Here is a 19,565-nt window from a genome sequence, read left to right on the forward strand (position 1 = left end):
GACGGAGCCCATAACCGCTGACACAACCGTCCGGCCCGAGTTTGATAATAGACTCATCAGACATCGGTCGCCATCATCGTCATCATCGCCGCGCAGCAGGTAGTTCCTTCACAAGGAGGGAAAACTCATTTGGGAGAATACACAGGGAGAAATGAAAATACCGGACCTACACAAAACTTGCCAAGCTTAAGCTTAGGATGTGAGCCCAATGGTTATGTAGTTTGATAAGACTTAACTTTCAGGCTTAACTGATAATCGAAAGCTTTCAATCTATTATCATCTGCAGTAATTTATAGTATAACTATATCTATCCTATCTATTTCTCTCTGTGTATTAGTGATGAGACGCGAACCTGTCGCTCGTGCTGACGACAAATGTCTTCAGCGGAAGTGACACAACAAAAATCCCTGGCAACCGAAAGGGAACAAAAAACGCTTGATTATAAATGCCCGATGCCGCGAAGAAAATAAAACTAATAAATTGATGTTGATCTGGCGATGCTGGCTACCGTCTCGAAGCAAAACAAACGCGCCATGACAATGACAAAATCAAGCGGCAGGGCTGACAATGATGGAAGTGACAACGACAATGGCGCTGAATGACAGGAGGATGTGGATGTGATGGCACTGCAGAAGCAGAAGGAGGGGGGGCGTCGGCAAGGGGTTTTCTGGAGGGGATCCGAGGGGTCGATCAGTGGCAGCTGTTCGCTAACTCGACACTCTTGGCGTGACTTGTCAACGGGCATCATTCGGCTGGCATCGAGGTTGAGTTGCCAGTGATGCTGGAGCAAGAAGATCATCATTCATGACGATGATGATGCGGTCTACGCCTTTTGTTTATCAAATTTCAATGAGATTGGACGACTGATGGAGGTAGCACATCACTTTGAAAAGCATCGTCTTTGTGCTCAACTGGGATCGATTTCACTGAAACTAGCTTCGGTCTTGGGGAAATATATAATTTTTATAGCATACATCGAGCAAATTTTAAACAGGTAGTACAAGTATTAATTATAATACAAACTTTATACTAATTTTAGAAAATACTATATTACCACACATGGGTCTTTACTTCGATGTCACAATTTCTCTTGATCTCCATGCTTGCGGTCAGTCTTGTTTAGATTTCGCCATCCTGGCCACAGGAAAAGGCAAGCAATTCTCCGTTTATCCGTCAGTCAGTCAGTCGAATCATCGATCCATCAGCCATTCAATCATTCACTCATTTCGACTGTTGTCACTCACTAGCACTCGAGTGGAAGGAAAAGAAGGGGGCAGGGGCAGTGGCAGACGGGGCAGGAGACTTCAGGCAACCACGTTGCACGATTCCGTGGTGCGCTTCAATGAAAACAAACTGATATTTGCCTGACACTTGAGATTGATTGTCATCCATCAAGGGAGCTGCTGCTGTCGTCTGGCTGAGTGATTGAATGGCAAGGATGCGCTGTTTGCATTTCGAATTTACATGCCAGGCCCGTTCTCGTTCTCGTTTCCATCTCGACTACCTACCAGCCGCTCCCCAGGCCGGTTGCCCTGCCCCTCAGCATTTCGGCGTTGGCCTGAATTGATATTCAATTACGAGTCTGGCGTTTTATTTTGCCAAGCCGAAAGGCGGCAAGGAGTAGTCGGTCCGAAGCTTGTGGCTTTCACACTCGGTCCACAAGTTGTTTTGACCAACGTCTCCATTACGTGACAACCTGGATACAAGTGATGGTCCTTCTTGGCACCGTGGATCTTGTTTGCATTGCCATGTTGGTTGGCAGAGAGAACCGCAGAAAGACAGAAAATCTGCCAATTCAGATTGGCCTTCTCAAGAGTCATGTGGTCAAGCAGCAGCTGCTAAGTTGCCATGTGATATCCAATTTACACGAAAGATGCTTGAATCAGTGAAAGGTATAATTGTGCGACTATTTTTTATGGCGAGCAAAGCAATATGGCCTCGGAAAACCGTACACGCATTTGTAATAAAAGCCGCGCACATTTTTTCAAATTAAATTTCGATGCCGTTTCAATTGCAATTGAAGCTCAATTTGTTTTAATTAAAAAATTGTTTATGTCAGTTATTCATTGAAAACATTGTGTTTTAACATGTAATATCAATTTGCTGCAATTTATTTCCAATCAATAAAGAACTGAAATTTCAATTATTTATCAAGGCATTTGAGCGACGCTCGCATAAACAATCTCAACATACTGTAATTCAACATATTCATATACTCGTACGACATTTTATTATGTTTAAATAGTATAAAAAGTCTACCAGAATTTGGCTTTAATTCCCATGTTGTATGAATTTAGTGTTTTTTTTTTATCAAATAAGAACTCCGAACTCCCAGCTCCACAGTAAACATTCACTGAGAGACATTCAAAGCCAAAAGACAAACACCCATTTTTCATTTGGTTTGGCTTTCCTCCTCAAGACACCAACCATTTTCAAATCGTCCAAGTAGCGCATAAAGAAATTGAATTCATTAAACATTAGCTTCCTGACACGATCGTCGCCAAGCCTCCGCCGGCAGAGACCTTAAAACATTTAGTGTCGCAATATGCAAATCCATAAATTTTCTGACCCAGACAGGCGGGGAGTGTGTGGGGATCCGGTGGAGGCGCTGGAGCCTCAGTCCTCGGTTGTCGGAGACAAGACATACACACGCGATAAAGAAATTCGATTAGGCATCAATTTTAAATGAGACGCGTTCCCCTGCCTCCTTGCCACGACAGGCCGCCTGCTGTGGATGCCACGTAACCTGATATGGTGACACTCGTCCATGTCGTTCACGTCGTCGTCGCGGTTGCAATCTAATTTATGACTTAATTATCAGGCCATATTTAATGTGTCCAATAAACTAGTCTACAAAATTATACCAACACGTCGTTGTTTAGGCTTTGCCGCGATCTGCGATGCACTGAGAACGCCAATCGGATGGGATTATTTAATTATAAGCTGCATATTCAAAAGAATACTTAAGGAATGATATTTAAGATTAAAGATTTCAGATAACATGGAATTAGTTTATCTTAATAATTTAATATTAATGTGTTTAGGATAGGAACATAGGAAAACAGTTCAGCTGAAAAAGCTTCTATTGGGTATTTAAGATTTAAATGAGCTAGTGTAAAGATTAAACTTGTTTCAAGGTTGCCACTTGCATGTTGCATGGCAATGGCTGCAATTTCTTTCAGTGCATTGGACTTGGCTAGCCTGTGCTTAATGCGTAATCGGAGCGCGGGGAACTTGAATTTCAGCAACTCAACTCGCCAACTGTCCGTGGTGTGGCCTCCTTTAATTCTGCGGCCATCAATTTGCTTTTAAATGCAACAATTTGGTTGCCATTGCGGCGGCACCACCGACAGAGTCTGCACCACGTCATCGTCACCGCAGCATGCAGCATTATTTTTTTTAAATACGTATTTTGTTTTTATTTTGGCAGTGGCGACGGAACGGTCGATCGGGCTTGGCTTGGTTGGCTTGCTGGTTCAGCAATAAAAATTTCGTGAAGTGGCAATAAAATTCCATTTAAAATGGCAGCGATTATGTCTCAACAGACCATTAAAGTCACTCAAATGACAACTACTACTTAGGCACTCACAGCCAACACACCGCACCACTTTCAGCATCGCCTTGGACGCACAGCAGCATTTATTTTGTATTTATTCTTCAATTTTTTCTTTATTTTTTTTACTCCTTCTGTGTTGATCGTGGCTCGCAGATCGCGACATTTGATGACGGGCGCCGGACTTGGAAGTCAACCGCATTCGCACAGTGGGGCACATTTCATTACCTTGGGTGGTGTCGATCCACCAGCGATCCACTTGCGTGGGTGCCTCCATTAGTAATGTGGATTGAGCGGATATGGACTTGGAAAGTTTGGCTTGCCATATTTGGAATCACTGTAATACACCTATCAAAAACTACATTTCAGTCATATTGTTTACAATAGTTTTAGAAATCTATTTTCTTTATTTACATACATGCCCCTGATTTGCTGATCCCGGAGCAACCTTAAGTATGTATATTCATGCTCTAAACATTCAATTACTTTGGGACCCCAGTGGCCTCATCAGGACTTAAAAACTCTAAGCAAATTGCACTTTTCCCCCGTTTTTCTTGTGTGCTCAGCTGAAAAGTGGACGAAACTACCCCAATGCGAATTTCCTGCTGACTTTGCATTTTATTATTTGACGGTAGTCTGGTTGCCACCACTGCCGCGTTTTTGTCCTCAGTATGATATGCTCATTTTAGCAAACGACTTTGGCTGCTTATGGTCCGACTTCCTGGCCATTTTGGCACTGTGCGCTCTCCGAGGTTATGACGTCTTTGTCGGCACCAGCATCGTTTAGATAAGTGAATTTTTCCTACGCAGGGGCTGTATAATTTCTGTTGATAGGCTTAGGTTCTATAATATACTTAGCAGAATTTTCATGTCCCGTGCTATGCAAACACCATGGTTACCCTGGTTGCAAAGGATGTGCTTGCGAAACCCAATACAAAAAGGATGTTTGCCCGTACATCTGAAATTTAATGCCAAAATTTGACTTTCAAGTGATTCGAAACAAAAAAGGGCGAGTAGTGCCATCCTATAGGGGTCCCCATTCTCCAGACTCGACTCCAGTTGATCCTCATTAGTGGTCACATGTCAGCTTGACGCGCATTTGCTGTATAATTTTGTCATTCATCATTTTTCGCCCATTTCATTTTGCGCTACATGCCGAAGGACTCGTATTTCACGCTCATCCCTCGGCTCCTCTGGCCGTTTCCCGCAGAGTGGTGTCATCTTTTCCAGCGTCGCATGACATGTGACAACAATGTGGAACCGTTGTCATTGTCGCTGGTAGCTGTTTTGCTGTGACACCTCCCAGCATTCCCCTGCAGAAGTTTTCGGGGTTTTCTCTGCCCAGCTAGGTGTGATTTTCAACAAGTACGTTCATTTTTCTGCTTCAGTTTTCCCATTTTCCTACGCATCCCTGCCACCGTGAGCCCTGTGATATATTACCCAACCAAAAACACGACGCTCGAGTGAGTGATGAGTGACTGAATGGGCCACACTAATGAGGGAACCGAGTGCTGGTCAGCTACTGTCAGTCGGCATGAAAATAAATGACATTCGCGTGGGTGTGTGGTTTGATTAGCCAGCAAAATTGAACGACGACTAGAATAAATTTGGTAAGTCTTCTGTGGAAAATAGTTGCCTAATTGGCGCTTTATTTATTTTCATTATACTACACCAGGTAAAATAAACATATTTAACATTATTATAAAGATATAGATTTCATAATGATGCTTAACTATCTATATGGACATTTTAAACTTCTAGTAAATAGGAAGAATAACTGATTATCCATTTCTGTTTTGGAATTTCGACTAAAAGCATCGGTGGTTCAGTGGTAGAATGCTCGCCTGCCACGCGGGCGGCCCGGGTTCGATTCCCGGCCGATGCAAAATAGCTTTTTTAATATATTTTTTTTGTATTTATAATCATTGTAGTTGTAACATACTTGGACGAAAATATCAAATGACTTGGTATCTCGTGAGAGTTTGACTTATAGATAAGAAATAATTACAAAACTAAAATATAATAGTAAATCATAATATTCAATCTAGAAATTAAAATAGTAATTTGCATCGGCCGGGAATCGAACCCAGGCCGCCCGCGTGGCAGGCGAGCATTCTACCACTGAACCACCGATGCTGTTGGGAAAACAAATATTTTCCGACAAAAAATTTTTCTTTTAGCGAAAAACTTGGCTAGCATCTTCGCAAAAAAACCATTTGTGACTGTAAAACCGGATTTCGGATGTAACCAACCAACTTCAAAAGAGTTGGGTAAACTGGTTTGAAGTTTATGTTTGTATTACGATTTTGAATGATGGAAAACCAAAAATGAACAGAAAAATGTCATAATTAAAATAATACAGGTATTAATAAAAATAATGATTTGCATCGGCCGGGAATCGAACCCGGGCCGCCCGCGTGGCAGGCGAGCATTCTACCACTGAACCACCGATGCTGCTTAAATTGATCCGCCAAAATACACAAAAGTAAGCTTAGGTCGGACGTATTGAACGTTGTTTTAAAAATAGACTAGAGATTATGAATGAATTGATACTCTTAAGCTCTTAGTTTCTAAATTGTTTGATATTTGCTATATAGTTTTTGATATTGTCTGATCGAATTCAAAACAACGACAAGGGCTACATAAATATAACATTTCAGCTCCCAGAATTCCCAGGTTATCCAAACGTGAAAGACGAGTACCACTGACAGCCGTCTATTAACTTCTGTGAACTCAAACATCTAAGAGCCTATTAGCAACCAGAGCTCAACTACTCATGAACGCAAACAAACAAAGCTCTCAGGACTCGCAGGCATCAGGAGACCCCATAATTAAGGTAACCTGAGCTAATTTTCCGAGCACACCACACCGCGACAGACAACAATTGTCGCCAGATTTTGAACCGTTCCTGCCAAACAACCCTTCCAGGCAGGATGTCCATCATCTGACAAGCCCAGCCCAACCCTTTGTGTTCCCGGCCCCGTTGACAAGCGCTGAAAAATATCAAATTTCATGCAATTTCAATGTGAAGTGGTGGCAGGAGTTGCGAAGAGCAAAACCAAAAGAAAGCCAACCAACGCTAACTAAGAGACTCAAGCTCTTCGACTCGTAAATACCACTTAAATAATAAAATTTACCTACGAATACAAACAAATTCCTTTGTTTCAATGATTTAAAAATTCAATGGCATTAAGTTTTGATCAATTGAAAGTTTTTACACCATAAACTCTGCAAGAAAATTCGTTTAATTAAAAAATAATAAGTGTATTTTGAACTGATGTCCAAGTGCCATATACTCCTTTTCCCACTGATTACAGGGTACGATAAAAAAGACTCGGCGCGGGAATTGAGGGAAATATGTCGACGGTTTTTGAGTGACAGCAGCGCGGCAACACCTAATTCAATTTAACAATTCATTTATCATAATCAGGCATCAAGCCGTTGTCACTCACAATTACGATCAAGCCGTAGTGAAGGCCGAGCAGAAAAGGCCAACAAAAGGACGCCCCGACTCCTCCCCTCAATCTTCTCGTATCGCCTGATTGCCCCGCGCTACTCGTCTTACTCTTCCTGCCAGCCTGCCGCCGGGATCTCCTTTCTCTGCCCCATTGTCCTCCGGCTTCTCGGTCTTCCTGTCTCAGTCTCAGCCGCTTCCTGCCAGCGTGCCTGGGACTCGCTATCTGTCACTTGGCTGCCAGCGGTGCAACGCAGCACGAAGTCCAACCAGTCGGCGGCGAAACAGCCAACAACTCATTGTCAGTTAAATGTTGAGAGCTACTCACATTTTAAATGAGACAACAGCGAAACAGCTGCGAAACCCAGAAGACTGTTAGGACTCCAGGGAATATCGAGAAAATTCATAACAGTCAAGACCTTGCTGGTTACCAAAAAGTTAAGGCAATCAACACCCCACGATTTCATTCAAAGTAAAGCGATCAGTTTTAAACTAATTTCTAACTAATTTGCTGGGTTTCTACACAAACATTTAATTCACAGAAATTCAAAATATGCGTTATGGGTTAATCATCATTTTATGTTTTTGGAAAGGACTATATTTTAGGAAATCATTTTATTCTTAGGCATACCAGCTCTGTCATATGTACATATATTCTGTTTCATACTCACTAAAAACTACAAGCAGGAGATACATATGTGCAGCATTCTGCAGCTTCAAGTTACTTGATACTCTAGACCATCGAGAAGTGGAGCTTCCAGTAGCATTTCAGATAAGCCTAAATTAAAATGAAATTTCAAAAGGTGGTCACAATTTGGGTTGCTGGTAAATATTCGACGAAAATATCCTTGCTTTAGTGTATGTAAGCCAACACATGTGCATATTACATATTCCGTGTTGCATTTCTCTTTGCTCAGCTGCCACTTCCACTGGCCATTAATTTAACGGCCAACAGCAGTGACAGAACTGAGGGAGCACCCATGCTGCCCCTTGTGTTACGTTGCTGCGTTACGTTACGTTAGTGTGCCCCACCCTCACGCTGTGTGGCACTATCTGTTTGGCTCGTAGTCATACAACACCCCCTCCTCTTCGAGCCCTTTTCGAGCTGTCAGCCAACAATGCTTTCGCTGTCAGAAACAGCAGAGTTGTTGCTGTTGCTGCTGCTGTGCAATTTGTTATACGTTGCACTGTGGATTTTTATAACAATTTCTACCATATTTTTCTACACGCGAGTGTGAGGCGAGGGTGTGTGGGGCGTATAAGGATGGTCACATGTCAACAACAACGATGCATTCTGACAGCCCAATGACATTTTCTACATTTTCGTAAATTGCTTCGATTTGTTTGGGGGCCCTTGGCGTTGTTGGTTGTGTTATATGACCGAAGGCAAAATGGGTCCCCACTGCGTTGTGCAATGGCAACATGGGAAGGATGTGACATCCACGTGAACGTATTTATTTATATAGATTTTTTATCGGCTGCACATTTTTGTAAGCTCGGTAAAGAGCTTGTTGAAACTATAAGCAGCTTTTCGATTTTGGCTCCAGCACCAAAACTGCGACTGAATTTCATACTCAATCATTTTTAGGTTTCTCACATTTTTGCTGACTCTTTCATCACAATTGACACCAAACACTGCCAACCCCTTTATGTTTTTATTATACCCATAAATTTTCATTAAAGTAGATATGATGTACATTAACTTGTACAGTTTCCTTTCAAGTTAATTTGATTTGATGGCTTTTTCGAATGTATATTTTTATAAATATCAGCTGGCGTGTATAATGATCTACACGCGCCCACCACATTAACCCCATTGCAAGCATTTGTTTTTGGCTATAAAATATGAGCCAACACGGCACTTAATTCTCAACGAAGCATTCGGTGCCACAGCCCCATGCTCTGAAATTAAGGCTGTAAAAGTATGTTGAATGCACTCTAAAAATACAGCTTGAACTTCAAATTGTTCCCAAGAAAGATTAAATGCCCTGAATATCACATCTATGTTACGTTTGCTGACTGTGTATTGTTTTGGTTAAAATGCGGTGTATAGCTAGTAATTTCTTCTCAGTGCACAAATGCAACAATGTAGCCTGCAATTTTGTTTACCACTTGCTTTTGAGGCAGTGAGTTTGTGCCAAAATGAGTGGACCATAAAGCAAAGACACAATAAACGCAACTCGGGCGATTAGCAAAATAACTCTAGGATGACCGAGTACATTCAGTATACCAAATACCATACCTTGCGAAAAGCTCTATTTAATAATAATATTTATGCATGGCCAGGCCGTCAGACTAATTGACTCATAAATTAGCCAAAGGACAGACCCCTCGTCCACCACCATTTTCTCTTTTATAAAATCTTGACAAATTCACCCGCATGTCTGTGACACTTGGACATCAAGCACGGGGTCTGAGAAATCGTGATGGGAACTGCGACAGACGGACAGTGACACAAAGTGCATTTGACAAATGACATTTCACAGACTGCCAGACACACAATCCTGGGGTGGATATTCAAGGGAAGGCCCACATTCTGGGGCCGCATCAAAACCAAAGTGTTTTTAAGTGAATTAGTTTCTCTGATTTCTTTTTGCCTTAAGTACTCTTCAGTGGGGTATCGTAATTACCAAGAAGTGGGCCTTCAAATAATTCAATTTATATCTCAAAAATTGTAAGCAAGAAAATGTATATTCCGTTAAAAGTTATAAGCTATAACAAAATACATTTTCAAAGTCATTAAATATTCGCTGTGCGTTTTCAGATGGCTTATTAGTGCTTAGTACTTTGCGACTGTGCGGATATCTCCCTCAAAAAAATTTATATTTGTGTCTTATTTTTAGGAAGTATTCAGTTTTTCGTCATTCTTTTATAAGCTTCTCGTCGCTCAGCGATTCGCGTTGCCATCACCGTCTTCTTCGCCCGAAAGAAGATCTCAATTTCCACTTCAATTTGTCTGCTGTCACTGGTAATTGAGTTCAATTTACAATAATGTGCTCTGACGTTTGTGCGGCTGAGCGCCAGCTGGGAGGCTGGGACATCCGAGCAGTTGGAGCGGGCGGAGTGGCAAGTGTACGAATGTCTTGCGATTGCAATTTGTACCCGCTGACTCTGGACTCCCGACTCCCAACTCCGGTTTCCTTACTCTGATCTCAAGCGAAGCCCACGACCGCTGGGTTTCTGGAGTCAGCACAGCATCTCTTTGGGGGTCAGTGGTGGTCAGGGAGTTCAACAGTTTCCAATCGAGGGGGCGTGACTGCCGGAGGCGAATGGAATGGAAATTGTAATTGATGCCCCGGATATTTTTTTTTTTTTTTTTTTTTTTTTTGGATATATTAATTTAAAACTGTCCTTCGCGGACAATCATTAAATTTGATGACTAAACTTAACGGTAGAGAATTAATTGATTACATAAATTGTTGCGAAACTATACAATAACTGTCGATATTGTATGTATGATGTATATAATAATGTATGTATATAATTTAATTTAATTTGCGTGTCTAATCCCAGAGAGGTCCAAAGGGTGTGATCGGTGCAGCCTCCTGGTGCGTTGACTGGTGTCCAGCAGGTCTTGTGGATATTGATGGCACTTACTGGATTTGAAGTGGTTTGCATTTCTAGAGTCATTGTGTTTCCTATGGTGGGATATCCTTCATCTATGTCTGGACATCAACTCACAGTTTCCTTACGCCATAAATCCAGCGAAAAGTGAATCCATATGATCTCCATTTCGTTAAATAAACGTAAATTTGTGAAATCACTTTACACTTTCTTTTTTAATATCTTAAATTGTACATATAAGATATATTTACCTTCCATTTGCTTTAATGTTCAACGTTATGCTTTTATCATATTCGATATGCAAGCAATCCTGTTGACTAAATCCAGCTTAGTAGACTTCAAATGTAACGTTTCCTAGACACCAAATAGTAAACCTTTTGTTATCTGCGAGTCCTTGCCCACTTTACTGAGGTGGTACAATTTTTGCAAACTTTTCAAATAAAGCCAAAGGAAACAGGGGTTAGAGAATGAGACTGCTGAGCTGGTTTCGGGTTCATGCATAGGGCATAATAAATCTTTTTAACGAAAACAATAAATCGCATTTCACGCATACTCTGGCACGGCGCAAACACTCAGCCAGCAGAGAAGGGCGGCCAAAAATAATAATGGCAAGACCTAGTAACGGCTGGGAAAAGAGAAGCCAACGTGAGTTTGGCTCAGAGCAGCCAAGGTAAACCCTTTGCCCGAAGAAAATTGTAGAATTTATGCATTGGGTGGAGGAATTCTCGCCGAAAGACAACGAAAACCCCTGGGCCAAGTAATTTCTCAGCGTAAAGCAGTCAACGAGTTTCCTCTTTAACGAAAAAAAAGAACGCTTAGTGCAACTCTCATACCCTTGAACAGGGTCCACCTAACTTTTTAAAGCTTTGGGCAAATTGAAAATTAATTTGATGGTTACCTAATGCCATTATCCTGAAAACAGCTATATCTTTAATTTTAATTTTATTTGAATAATTGCCATATAATTTCAAGATTTTATTTAAGTAAATAATTGCAGCTCTAAATATTCGATAAAAATATTTATCTATCTTGAGGTATCCCTTGTTACGATACGAGGTATTCCCAAATGCGTGTATGCCTGTCACTTAAGACTTTATACCTATCCACATGTGTGTGGCAGTTAGCCAGTGTGAGTGTGATTACACCTACTTGAAGTCATATATCTTTCACTTTGCGCTTTCAACAGTTTGTGACGTCCTCTCCGTCTACACATTTATCCTCCACTCCACTCGAGGGGGCGGTTAACAAAAGCTCTTTGATATACCGCCACCAACTCGACGCGACTCGACTTTCGAGACATGCTACCAACACTTCAGCCCTATATATATACCCAACCCAGAGCCATACCCATACCCATACTATAGCCTCGCCTCATTTGCTGCTGCCTCTGCCCGAAAAGCTCAGAAGTGGGCATGTCAGCGAAAATCACCGTAAATTTTCCGCATTGTTTAAAATTTATTACACTTTCAGATTTGCCAGCGAACTGAACCGCACCGCGAGCGGGGGGCAAACGATGCCTGAATGTTGGGGGTGTTGGTGCGGTTGATGAGGAAGTCGTTTGGGGCACGCCCTTTGTTTGCCGGGGTTTCTCCGGGGCCGCCTGCTATCTCTGACATGTTGCTGTCTAATAAGTGTAACCAGTAATTTTCTTATCACGTAAACTGACTCATGTAGCTGCCACCTTTTGGCCTCATGGAGCCAGAAGGTTAGTTTGAATATTTTAAAATCTCGAAACTGATCAAAGTTTTATATAAAACAATACCGTTAATAGCGCATTTATGGGCAATTTAAAAACAAATCGTTGAAAATTAAAGCATTAAGTGTAATTATAAATCTTATTAGATCGATTAATATTTAAAAACCTTAATTACTAAATATTATGTTCATTGCTTCTCTACGCAATGGCTTGATAACTATTAGTTTCACGGGTTTTGTGGCCAACTAACTTTAATTTAACATGGACCTCGTTCATTTGGCACTGATCATAGTAGTGATCCTTTATGGCATCAACAACGCAAGTATAGTTACATAAAAGTAAAAGATGCTATTAATTTTTTTTAGGTCACCCCTAAGGTTGAGTTCACCAACGTCAAATGCTCGTCTGCTGACACCTCGTACGTTTACTACGAGAGTTGCCGTATTAAAGCGGTAAATAGGACGTATAAGTATATTTCTGTGAATTCCAGACTGTTAATATTGCCCCTTACAAATGCCACAGTTCGTATAAAAGTGATTTTTATTCTTATATTATTAATTAACATTATATCTTCTAGATAAACGTAGCCCTATTCAAGCGGTATAATGGCTATAAGCCATTTCTCTATAACGTTTCTGTGGATGCATGTAGATTTTTGAAAACTCAAAAATCCAACATAGTCGTTAAATATTTATTCGATTTAATTCTCTTACAATCCAATATAAGAAGTCCGACCTGCCCATTCAATGTAAGTTAACCAATATGAGTACTTATACGCCTATAACAAAAATACTTTTTTAGCAGTCCCTTATTACTGTGGATAGGCTCACTACCAACTTTCTGAATAATAAGCTAACGCAAGTTCTGCCAGTTCCTGAAGGCGACTATCTTTTTGCATTCAGATGGTTCTCTTTTAATATTTATCGTTCCTCTGTGAACGTGTACATAACGATATCCTAAATATTAGTTTTGAAAAATTGGACGCCTAGGTAAATAGATACATATATACATACTGTACATTCTTAAGATGACACTAATCCTAATCAATTTGTATTTCAGTGGATTATCTATTCAAAAGGAGTTCTTCAACATTTTACTAAACCAAACATAATTAGTATATGCTTAACGCTTATGTATGTAAGTTTTATGTTGAAAACGTTAGGATTAAATGTTTCAATCCTTTTTTTATAACTTCCTGGCCAGGGTAATAATTTTGCATTAATTGACAATTTCATGAACAGCATTGGACAATTTTAAGCACTAAATTATCATATCGGAAACATAAATATTAAACTAAATACTAATGCCCTAATGTTATCCCATAAGCAGACAAAATATAATGTGTGCATAATTTTCGGCTAATCCATATTTCATGTCCGACAACTGCATTGGCTTTCGGAAAATCTCTACGTTATCGAAAACATCCTGTTTTTGCGGAAAGCCCATTTATGAAATATATAGTATATAGTGCCCCTCGCTATGAGTATCTGATAGATATGGGTAAACAAAAAAAGTTAAGCCAGAACCAAACTCGAAATTCGAGTCTAAGCTCTGACTGCATCCGCTTGTAAATCATATTAAAATATTTATGCTGCCGCCCGATATCCCCTGCTGTTGCTTTATTTTTTGTCGTTTGGCTTTCACATTTTGTGGGGCCACCGATAAATTGTGAACAAATGACATTATGCACATGTGCTGCGGTATCTGTGTGTGTGCGGTTTATTTAGTGCATTTAGATAAAGCGAGCGAAAATGTCAACTCTTGCGACTATTTTTCGTGTTCGTAAGTTTGTCGGGACTGACACTGCCACTGCCACACTGCTACTGCAACTGGCTGCAATTATCGTGCAACAAATCATGGCAACAGTGGTTATTGTTGCTGCCGCCGCTGTAGTTTATGGCATTAGTTGTGTTAATTTATGTCCCATTTATGAAATATTTACAAATTTTTCAGCTATTATTGTTGTGGCGCAGATTTCGCACACCCACACTCTTTGCCACTTATTGTGCCTTATCGCAATGGAACAAAAATAAAATATTTTGTAAACCATTTTTCAGCTCAATTCAGTGGGGATCGGTTCGGTTGGATTCGCTTCGGTTGGGTTATTTATGAGATTTTAGGATGCCTGCTCTCTGTGACCTCCGCCGGATGTTTAGTCGCAGTAACTTTTGTTTTGTTGTTGGCCACCGGAGGTTTGGACTTATAATATTTATTAAAATTATGCACACGGCTTGGCATTTAATATATGTAATGGTTAAAGAGGGAGCTGGTTCCATTGAATGGACGCGCAAAGCAGGTGTAATTAGTCCTAAAACCGGTGACTGAATAATTGATATCAATAGCCTACAACTGTAACGATGGATAAATGGAAAGGTATTTACTCTACGAGCTGATTTCTGGACATGATTAGCATATTTAATTTTTAGCCAGAAATGTTTTTCAAAACGTAATCGCATTCCAATTGAAGTAGTTAATTGTTGCCATTGGAAATGTTATGCAATATTTAATTGGCATTGATCCCAGTAAATATAACAGCTAAGCCTATAAGCCTGTTCATAAAATTACTTAATTTATTAAATATATAATATCGAATTGGTTGTTTTCATATATTAATATTCTAGATAATAACTCTTTATAGTCAGTACATGAAAATGCATTTCTCATATAGAAAACACATTTTCGAATTTATCTTCCGTCGCAACTTATCAAACATTGACCGAGTCCAGACGTGGCAAGACCAGACCCAATGTCACAACAATCTCCAATCTCCAATCGATTCCCAGCACAATTGCTGTTGATTAAGATGCTGATGGTGCCCCCTGGCCACATCGCCCTCCATTTGTTGGCTGTTGTGTAAATGTTTGTGTTATTGATTAATTACATTTACAACAATCAAAGTTCATTGAGTGATACCAATCAAAACAACGCCAGCAAACAACATGGGATGCAGTGCGATGCAATGAATCTTCGAGTGGAAGTTGGAGTGGTGGGGCCAAATGGACGCGGAGCGATCGGAATGGCTGACTGAATGACTGAGTGACTGGATGACTGAGTGACTGAATGACTGACTGAGTGAGTGACTGAACGAGCAAAGAACATGTCTAATGTGCTTGTGGTGTTGCCCCTTGCTGGCTGATTGCTGCATGTTCGGCTTGTCGCTGCTTGTATGGCATTTGTCTGTTTTGGGCTCCGCGTTGCTTTGATCTTATTTCTTTCTCCTTTTTTTTTTTTGATCTTCACTCGCTTTGATTGATCAATTAAATTCATTTGTAAACAACTTCTTGCCGACGATGATGCGGCATAAAGAGCACAGATGTATTCCCCACCAGAGGAAGCCGGCGTCCTCAAAGAGCGGAGAAGATTTATTTGGTTTTCTATATTTACGCGGGAGTCGGTCGATCTGCGGTCCGGTTAAAGCCACAACAAACATATCCCGCTGATAATAATTACCAGATGATTTGGCCTATCTGGATAAATTGGTTTTGAGGCTGCAACTAGAAAAAGGAATTTGTAAGTTTGATTGATGCATATTCCTTTTTTATGGCATAAAAAGTCTTAATCTTATGCGAGTATACAGATGTGTGTTGATTTATTTTCATTGAATTATATTTTTAGTATTTTCGGTTTTGAAATAAGCATTTTATTTTTATGTTTTCCCACATTTGCACAGTAATTTCTGCCATCGTGTTGGCCATGTACTGCAAGTTTATCGTACATTTTTATAGCTGTCAGTGCGTTGGCTGTCAAGTGTCAAAAACATTTGCAGCGTGCAACGCGCCAAATGCAAAATGCAAATGCACTTACGAACGTCTCTCGCCAAATGCCTGACAATGACAAGCCAAGAGAAGACATATATAAAAAGTGTACGTACTTGCTCGACGGATTTGCATTGTTCGCCAGATATGTATTACACAAGTCACAGGCAGTCAGCATAACAGCAGTTGGGTTTACAATAGTTCCTCGTGTTCGAGCAGGGGCACACACATGACTAACCCACCAACTGACTGACTAACTCGCCGACTGACTGACTGCACGTACGTATAGCAATGATGATAATGACGGTGCCATGGGGTTGATGATGCTCTGACATTGCCTGACGCCTTGATTAAACTGTCATTTAACTTCATTTATTTTGACACAAAACTGACAAGAGACCCCCATTCTAAGTGGCAGCTTATTCAATTTTGCACACCCGTCAGCGAACAAAGAGTATTCAATAAAATAAAATTAAATACTATTTATTATGTAGTTCGTAGACGTATTCCATATGCAATCCTCGATGCGGTCATCACACTGCTGAGAGATTGCACATTCAGATGGGCTACCCGATCCCAAAGTAACAAATCAATTCCACTCATCCGCAAGTCATCATCGAGAGGAGGCAACTCATTTATGCTAAATAACAAGTGATTAAAGTTCGTTTTGCGCCGATATAAAGCTGTCACTAAACATAAATTACAATATGTCAGTCTCGAGAACCTTTGACTTTTATTAATGTAAACATGAAAAGCAACACGCACGCCGAACCTCCGAACGAGCGCACAACAGCTACAACATGCTGACACTGAAAGCCGAGATAAGTTACCCAGGCACACAGACTGGGTCTTGGGACCCCGTCTCAGACCCCGACCATATAGCCCAGACCCAGACCTAAAAGCCCCAACTCCCAAGCTGGGTTCCACTTGGAACCAACGCTGACAGGCAAAAGTTTTGTCCAAGCGACGAGCTGTGTGTTTGTTATTAAAGAACCCGATGTGCAGCAGTGCAAAGAAGATGCAACACTTGAGGCTGGCTAGGATTGGATTATGGTATAATATGGTAAAGTACAGGCATCACCTCTATTGTAAACTTACAATATTATTAACATTATATCGGAAAAGAAAGGAAAATTTATTGGCTTCTAATCATTACTTGGATATTTATTATTTTATTTTTTCTACAAAAATGACTCCCTTTTCGGAAACTTCCTTCTCTACTCCTGTCCCAACATTATTTTGCATATCAGTATGTTTCACTGTACTATAACAGCCCCACCCCGCTAGTTTTGCATTCATCTGGCTGTATCTCCGTATACCGTCCTGGGCTTTTGTGTGTTTGCGCTCACTTAGCGATCATATCATTTTGACATGCTCGTGTGTTTAAGCTGTCAAATTGCCTGCTGTCTACGGCTGCTGTCTGCGATAGCTTGTGGCTCCCTCTCTGTCCTCATCTCCATCTCGCTCTGGCGGAGTCTTAACTATCTTTTCGCTTTACATGGACTAGTCGCTCACTCCTCGGGGCCCCGGTTGTCTATTTGTATCTGGACAGGCACTTCGGTCGGCCTCATGCCTCCTTAAGTTGACGTGTTACGCTGTCAGCATGGAGAAAACCTCAATTTCAAACTGTCAGTTTATATGTCAGCTCCAACTGACAGTTCTCCATGTTGTCGCTGTCTCCCTCTAGCCGATTCGTTTCGTTTCTTTCATTGGGTTACGTGGTTTGGCATGCGCTAGCTTTGGCTTTTCCACGGACTCGGATACAGATACAAAGCCAGCGACAGCGACAGATACTTAGATGGGCATTTGAATAATGCGCACACAAGTCTGGCTTACAAGAGGGGCTTGCTTGGGGATACTATACTGCTTAAGGCTGCTCATTTGGCCATGATCCTAACTCTATTCATGGTGCGCGCCTTCTTCAGGGGAAACAACTCAACTCGACTCATTCGGACTGCTGTCCGCATGGTGAATGGGCAAAAGATACGGATGCGAGTACGAGTCCGCGGAATCCAGTGATCGTTTCCCAACCGATTTTTGATTAAGTTTTACAACCACGATTCCTGGAAGTAAGCCGCCTATTTAAGTAGCATGAAGTTGTACAGCCGATGCTACTGTACTGATTAACTTCATGGGCGTATAATAGGTAAGCTTCTTTCATGCATGTAATATTTTACAAAATACAGTAATAGTAATAATACTATTAATAAGGAGTAATAAGTCTTGTAAAAATATTGTAATTTAAAAAAAAACTACATTTTCCACATTCTACCAAGTGTTAAAGTTAACCTTGAGAAAATTATCAAAAAAGCTATTTGCATCGGCCGGGAATCGAACCCGGGCCGCCCGCGTGGCAGGCGAGCATTCTACCACTGAACCACCGATGCTGTTGGAAAAGTCAGTTTTTCCGCATAAAAATTTCCATTTTCGCAAAAAAGTTGGCAAACATCTTTGAATATGATCCAATGATGGTTAAAACCGGCTTCCACATGAACAAGTTACATTAGAGAAAACCAAACGTGTTCAAAATAACAGATTTATGTGCAATATTTGTAAGTGAATTCTACTGTTTTAAAAAAATAAAATATGTAGTTAAATTTTGGTATTTAAAAAATGTAGTATGCATCGGCCGGGAATCGAACCCGGGCCGCCCGCGTGGCAGGCGAGCATTCTACCACTGAACCACCGATGCTTTTTAGTTTTTTCGTCAAAATTTCCCAACAATAATAGCTCTATGATCATTGGGATCCTTATCATTGTTATTAGAACTCCTTTATTTGATAGATGTCTTTAAATTTAATCCTGAGTTAATAAAATCCTAAAGTACAATGCCTCTCTCTTCATCTGAGAGACAAACCCTTTTTCAGGCAGGGACAGTTACCTGGTCGTGTTCTTAAGCGATAAATAAAGTTGTGAACATTGGCTCGATTTGTTTGTAGGTAGGTCCGCCGTTCGGTTCGCTTGCCAAGGTATGGTGTGGTATGGGTTGGTGTTTAGCAGTCGCCATCCCCATCCCCACGGTCTTATGACTGCCGCAGTGCCTCCCTCCCCATCACCATCCACCGACCCCATAACCATGCCCATACCATCCATCCTGATCCGAGCCTTGGCTTTGTCGGCCCTGTCGTTCGTTGCACTGCGTCGGACACAAAAGATTTACGATTATGGCGCGACTATTAAAAAGTTTCGCCTCTCGCACACCTCCGCCACCGCTACTCCTCATCTCTCACTCAAGCCCACATCCAAAGTCAAAATATTGTGTAAAAAATAAAAAATAAAAGGCCAACAAACAGAGTGGGGGCCTGGTTTGCAGCCGGCTCTCTGGATCGATTAATTATGTGCGGAATTTGGTTTATTGAGTACGAACCGCCTTTAAATTGTCTAAAAGACCCGGAGAGCTGTCAGGGCATGTTCATTCGTTTCGGGGGGCGATCGCAGATCGCTGATCGCCGATCGGAGAACGGAGAACGGGTTTCAACGGCTGACTACGCCTGTAATTTATGAGTTTAACTATAATTTTTAACATTTACGCTGCGCCTGCGT

General features: G+C 41.0%; 1 protein-coding gene, 1 long non-coding RNA gene and 5 other non-coding genes across 7 annotated transcripts; 2 read left to right on the forward strand and 5 right to left on the reverse strand.

Moving 5' to 3' along the window:
- The first annotated feature begins 5,367 nt into the window (after nucleotides 1–5,367).
- Nucleotides 5,368–5,438, forward strand: Trnag-gcc. Its single transcript has one exon. It is a non-coding gene; the product is annotated as a tRNA-Gly (tRNA).
- A 180-nt stretch (nucleotides 5,439–5,618) lies between these two features.
- On the reverse strand, nucleotides 5,619–5,689 carry Trnag-gcc. Its single transcript has one exon. It is a non-coding gene; the product is annotated as a tRNA-Gly (tRNA).
- A 247-nt stretch (nucleotides 5,690–5,936) lies between these two features.
- Trnag-gcc lies at nucleotides 5,937–6,007 on the reverse strand. Its single transcript has one exon. It is a non-coding gene; the product is annotated as a tRNA-Gly (tRNA).
- A 4,532-nt stretch (nucleotides 6,008–10,539) lies between these two features.
- On the reverse strand, nucleotides 10,540–11,850 carry LOC116802356. The gene is made up of 3 exons (XR_004362710.1): nucleotides 11,721–11,850; nucleotides 10,823–11,001; nucleotides 10,540–10,733 (listed from the first exon to the last, which is right to left on the reverse strand). It is a non-coding gene; the product is annotated as an uncharacterized LOC116802356 (long non-coding RNA).
- Nucleotides 11,851–12,092: 242 nt separating this feature from the next.
- Nucleotides 12,093–13,640, forward strand: LOC6611281. Its single transcript, XM_032727074.1, has 5 exons — nucleotides 12,093–12,155; nucleotides 12,645–12,788; nucleotides 12,845–13,015; nucleotides 13,072–13,256; nucleotides 13,327–13,640. Exons 1-4 carry the CDS (start codon nucleotides 12,093–12,095, stop codon nucleotides 13,225–13,227), a joined length of 534 nt encoding a protein of 177 aa, XP_032582965.1. The 3' UTR covers nucleotides 13,228–13,256; nucleotides 13,327–13,640.
- A 4,698-nt stretch (nucleotides 13,641–18,338) lies between these two features.
- Trnag-gcc lies at nucleotides 18,339–18,409 on the reverse strand. The gene has a single exon. It is a non-coding gene; the product is annotated as a tRNA-Gly (tRNA).
- Nucleotides 18,410–18,643: 234 nt separating this feature from the next.
- On the reverse strand, nucleotides 18,644–18,714 carry Trnag-gcc. The gene has a single exon. It is a non-coding gene; the product is annotated as a tRNA-Gly (tRNA).
- Between the last annotated feature and the right edge of the window lie 851 nt (nucleotides 18,715–19,565).

This window comes from Drosophila sechellia, chromosome 2L (assembly GCF_004382195.2).
Source record: "Drosophila sechellia strain sech25 chromosome 2L, ASM438219v1, whole genome shotgun sequence".
NCBI classification, from domain to species: domain Eukaryota; kingdom Metazoa; phylum Arthropoda; class Insecta; order Diptera; family Drosophilidae; genus Drosophila; species Drosophila sechellia.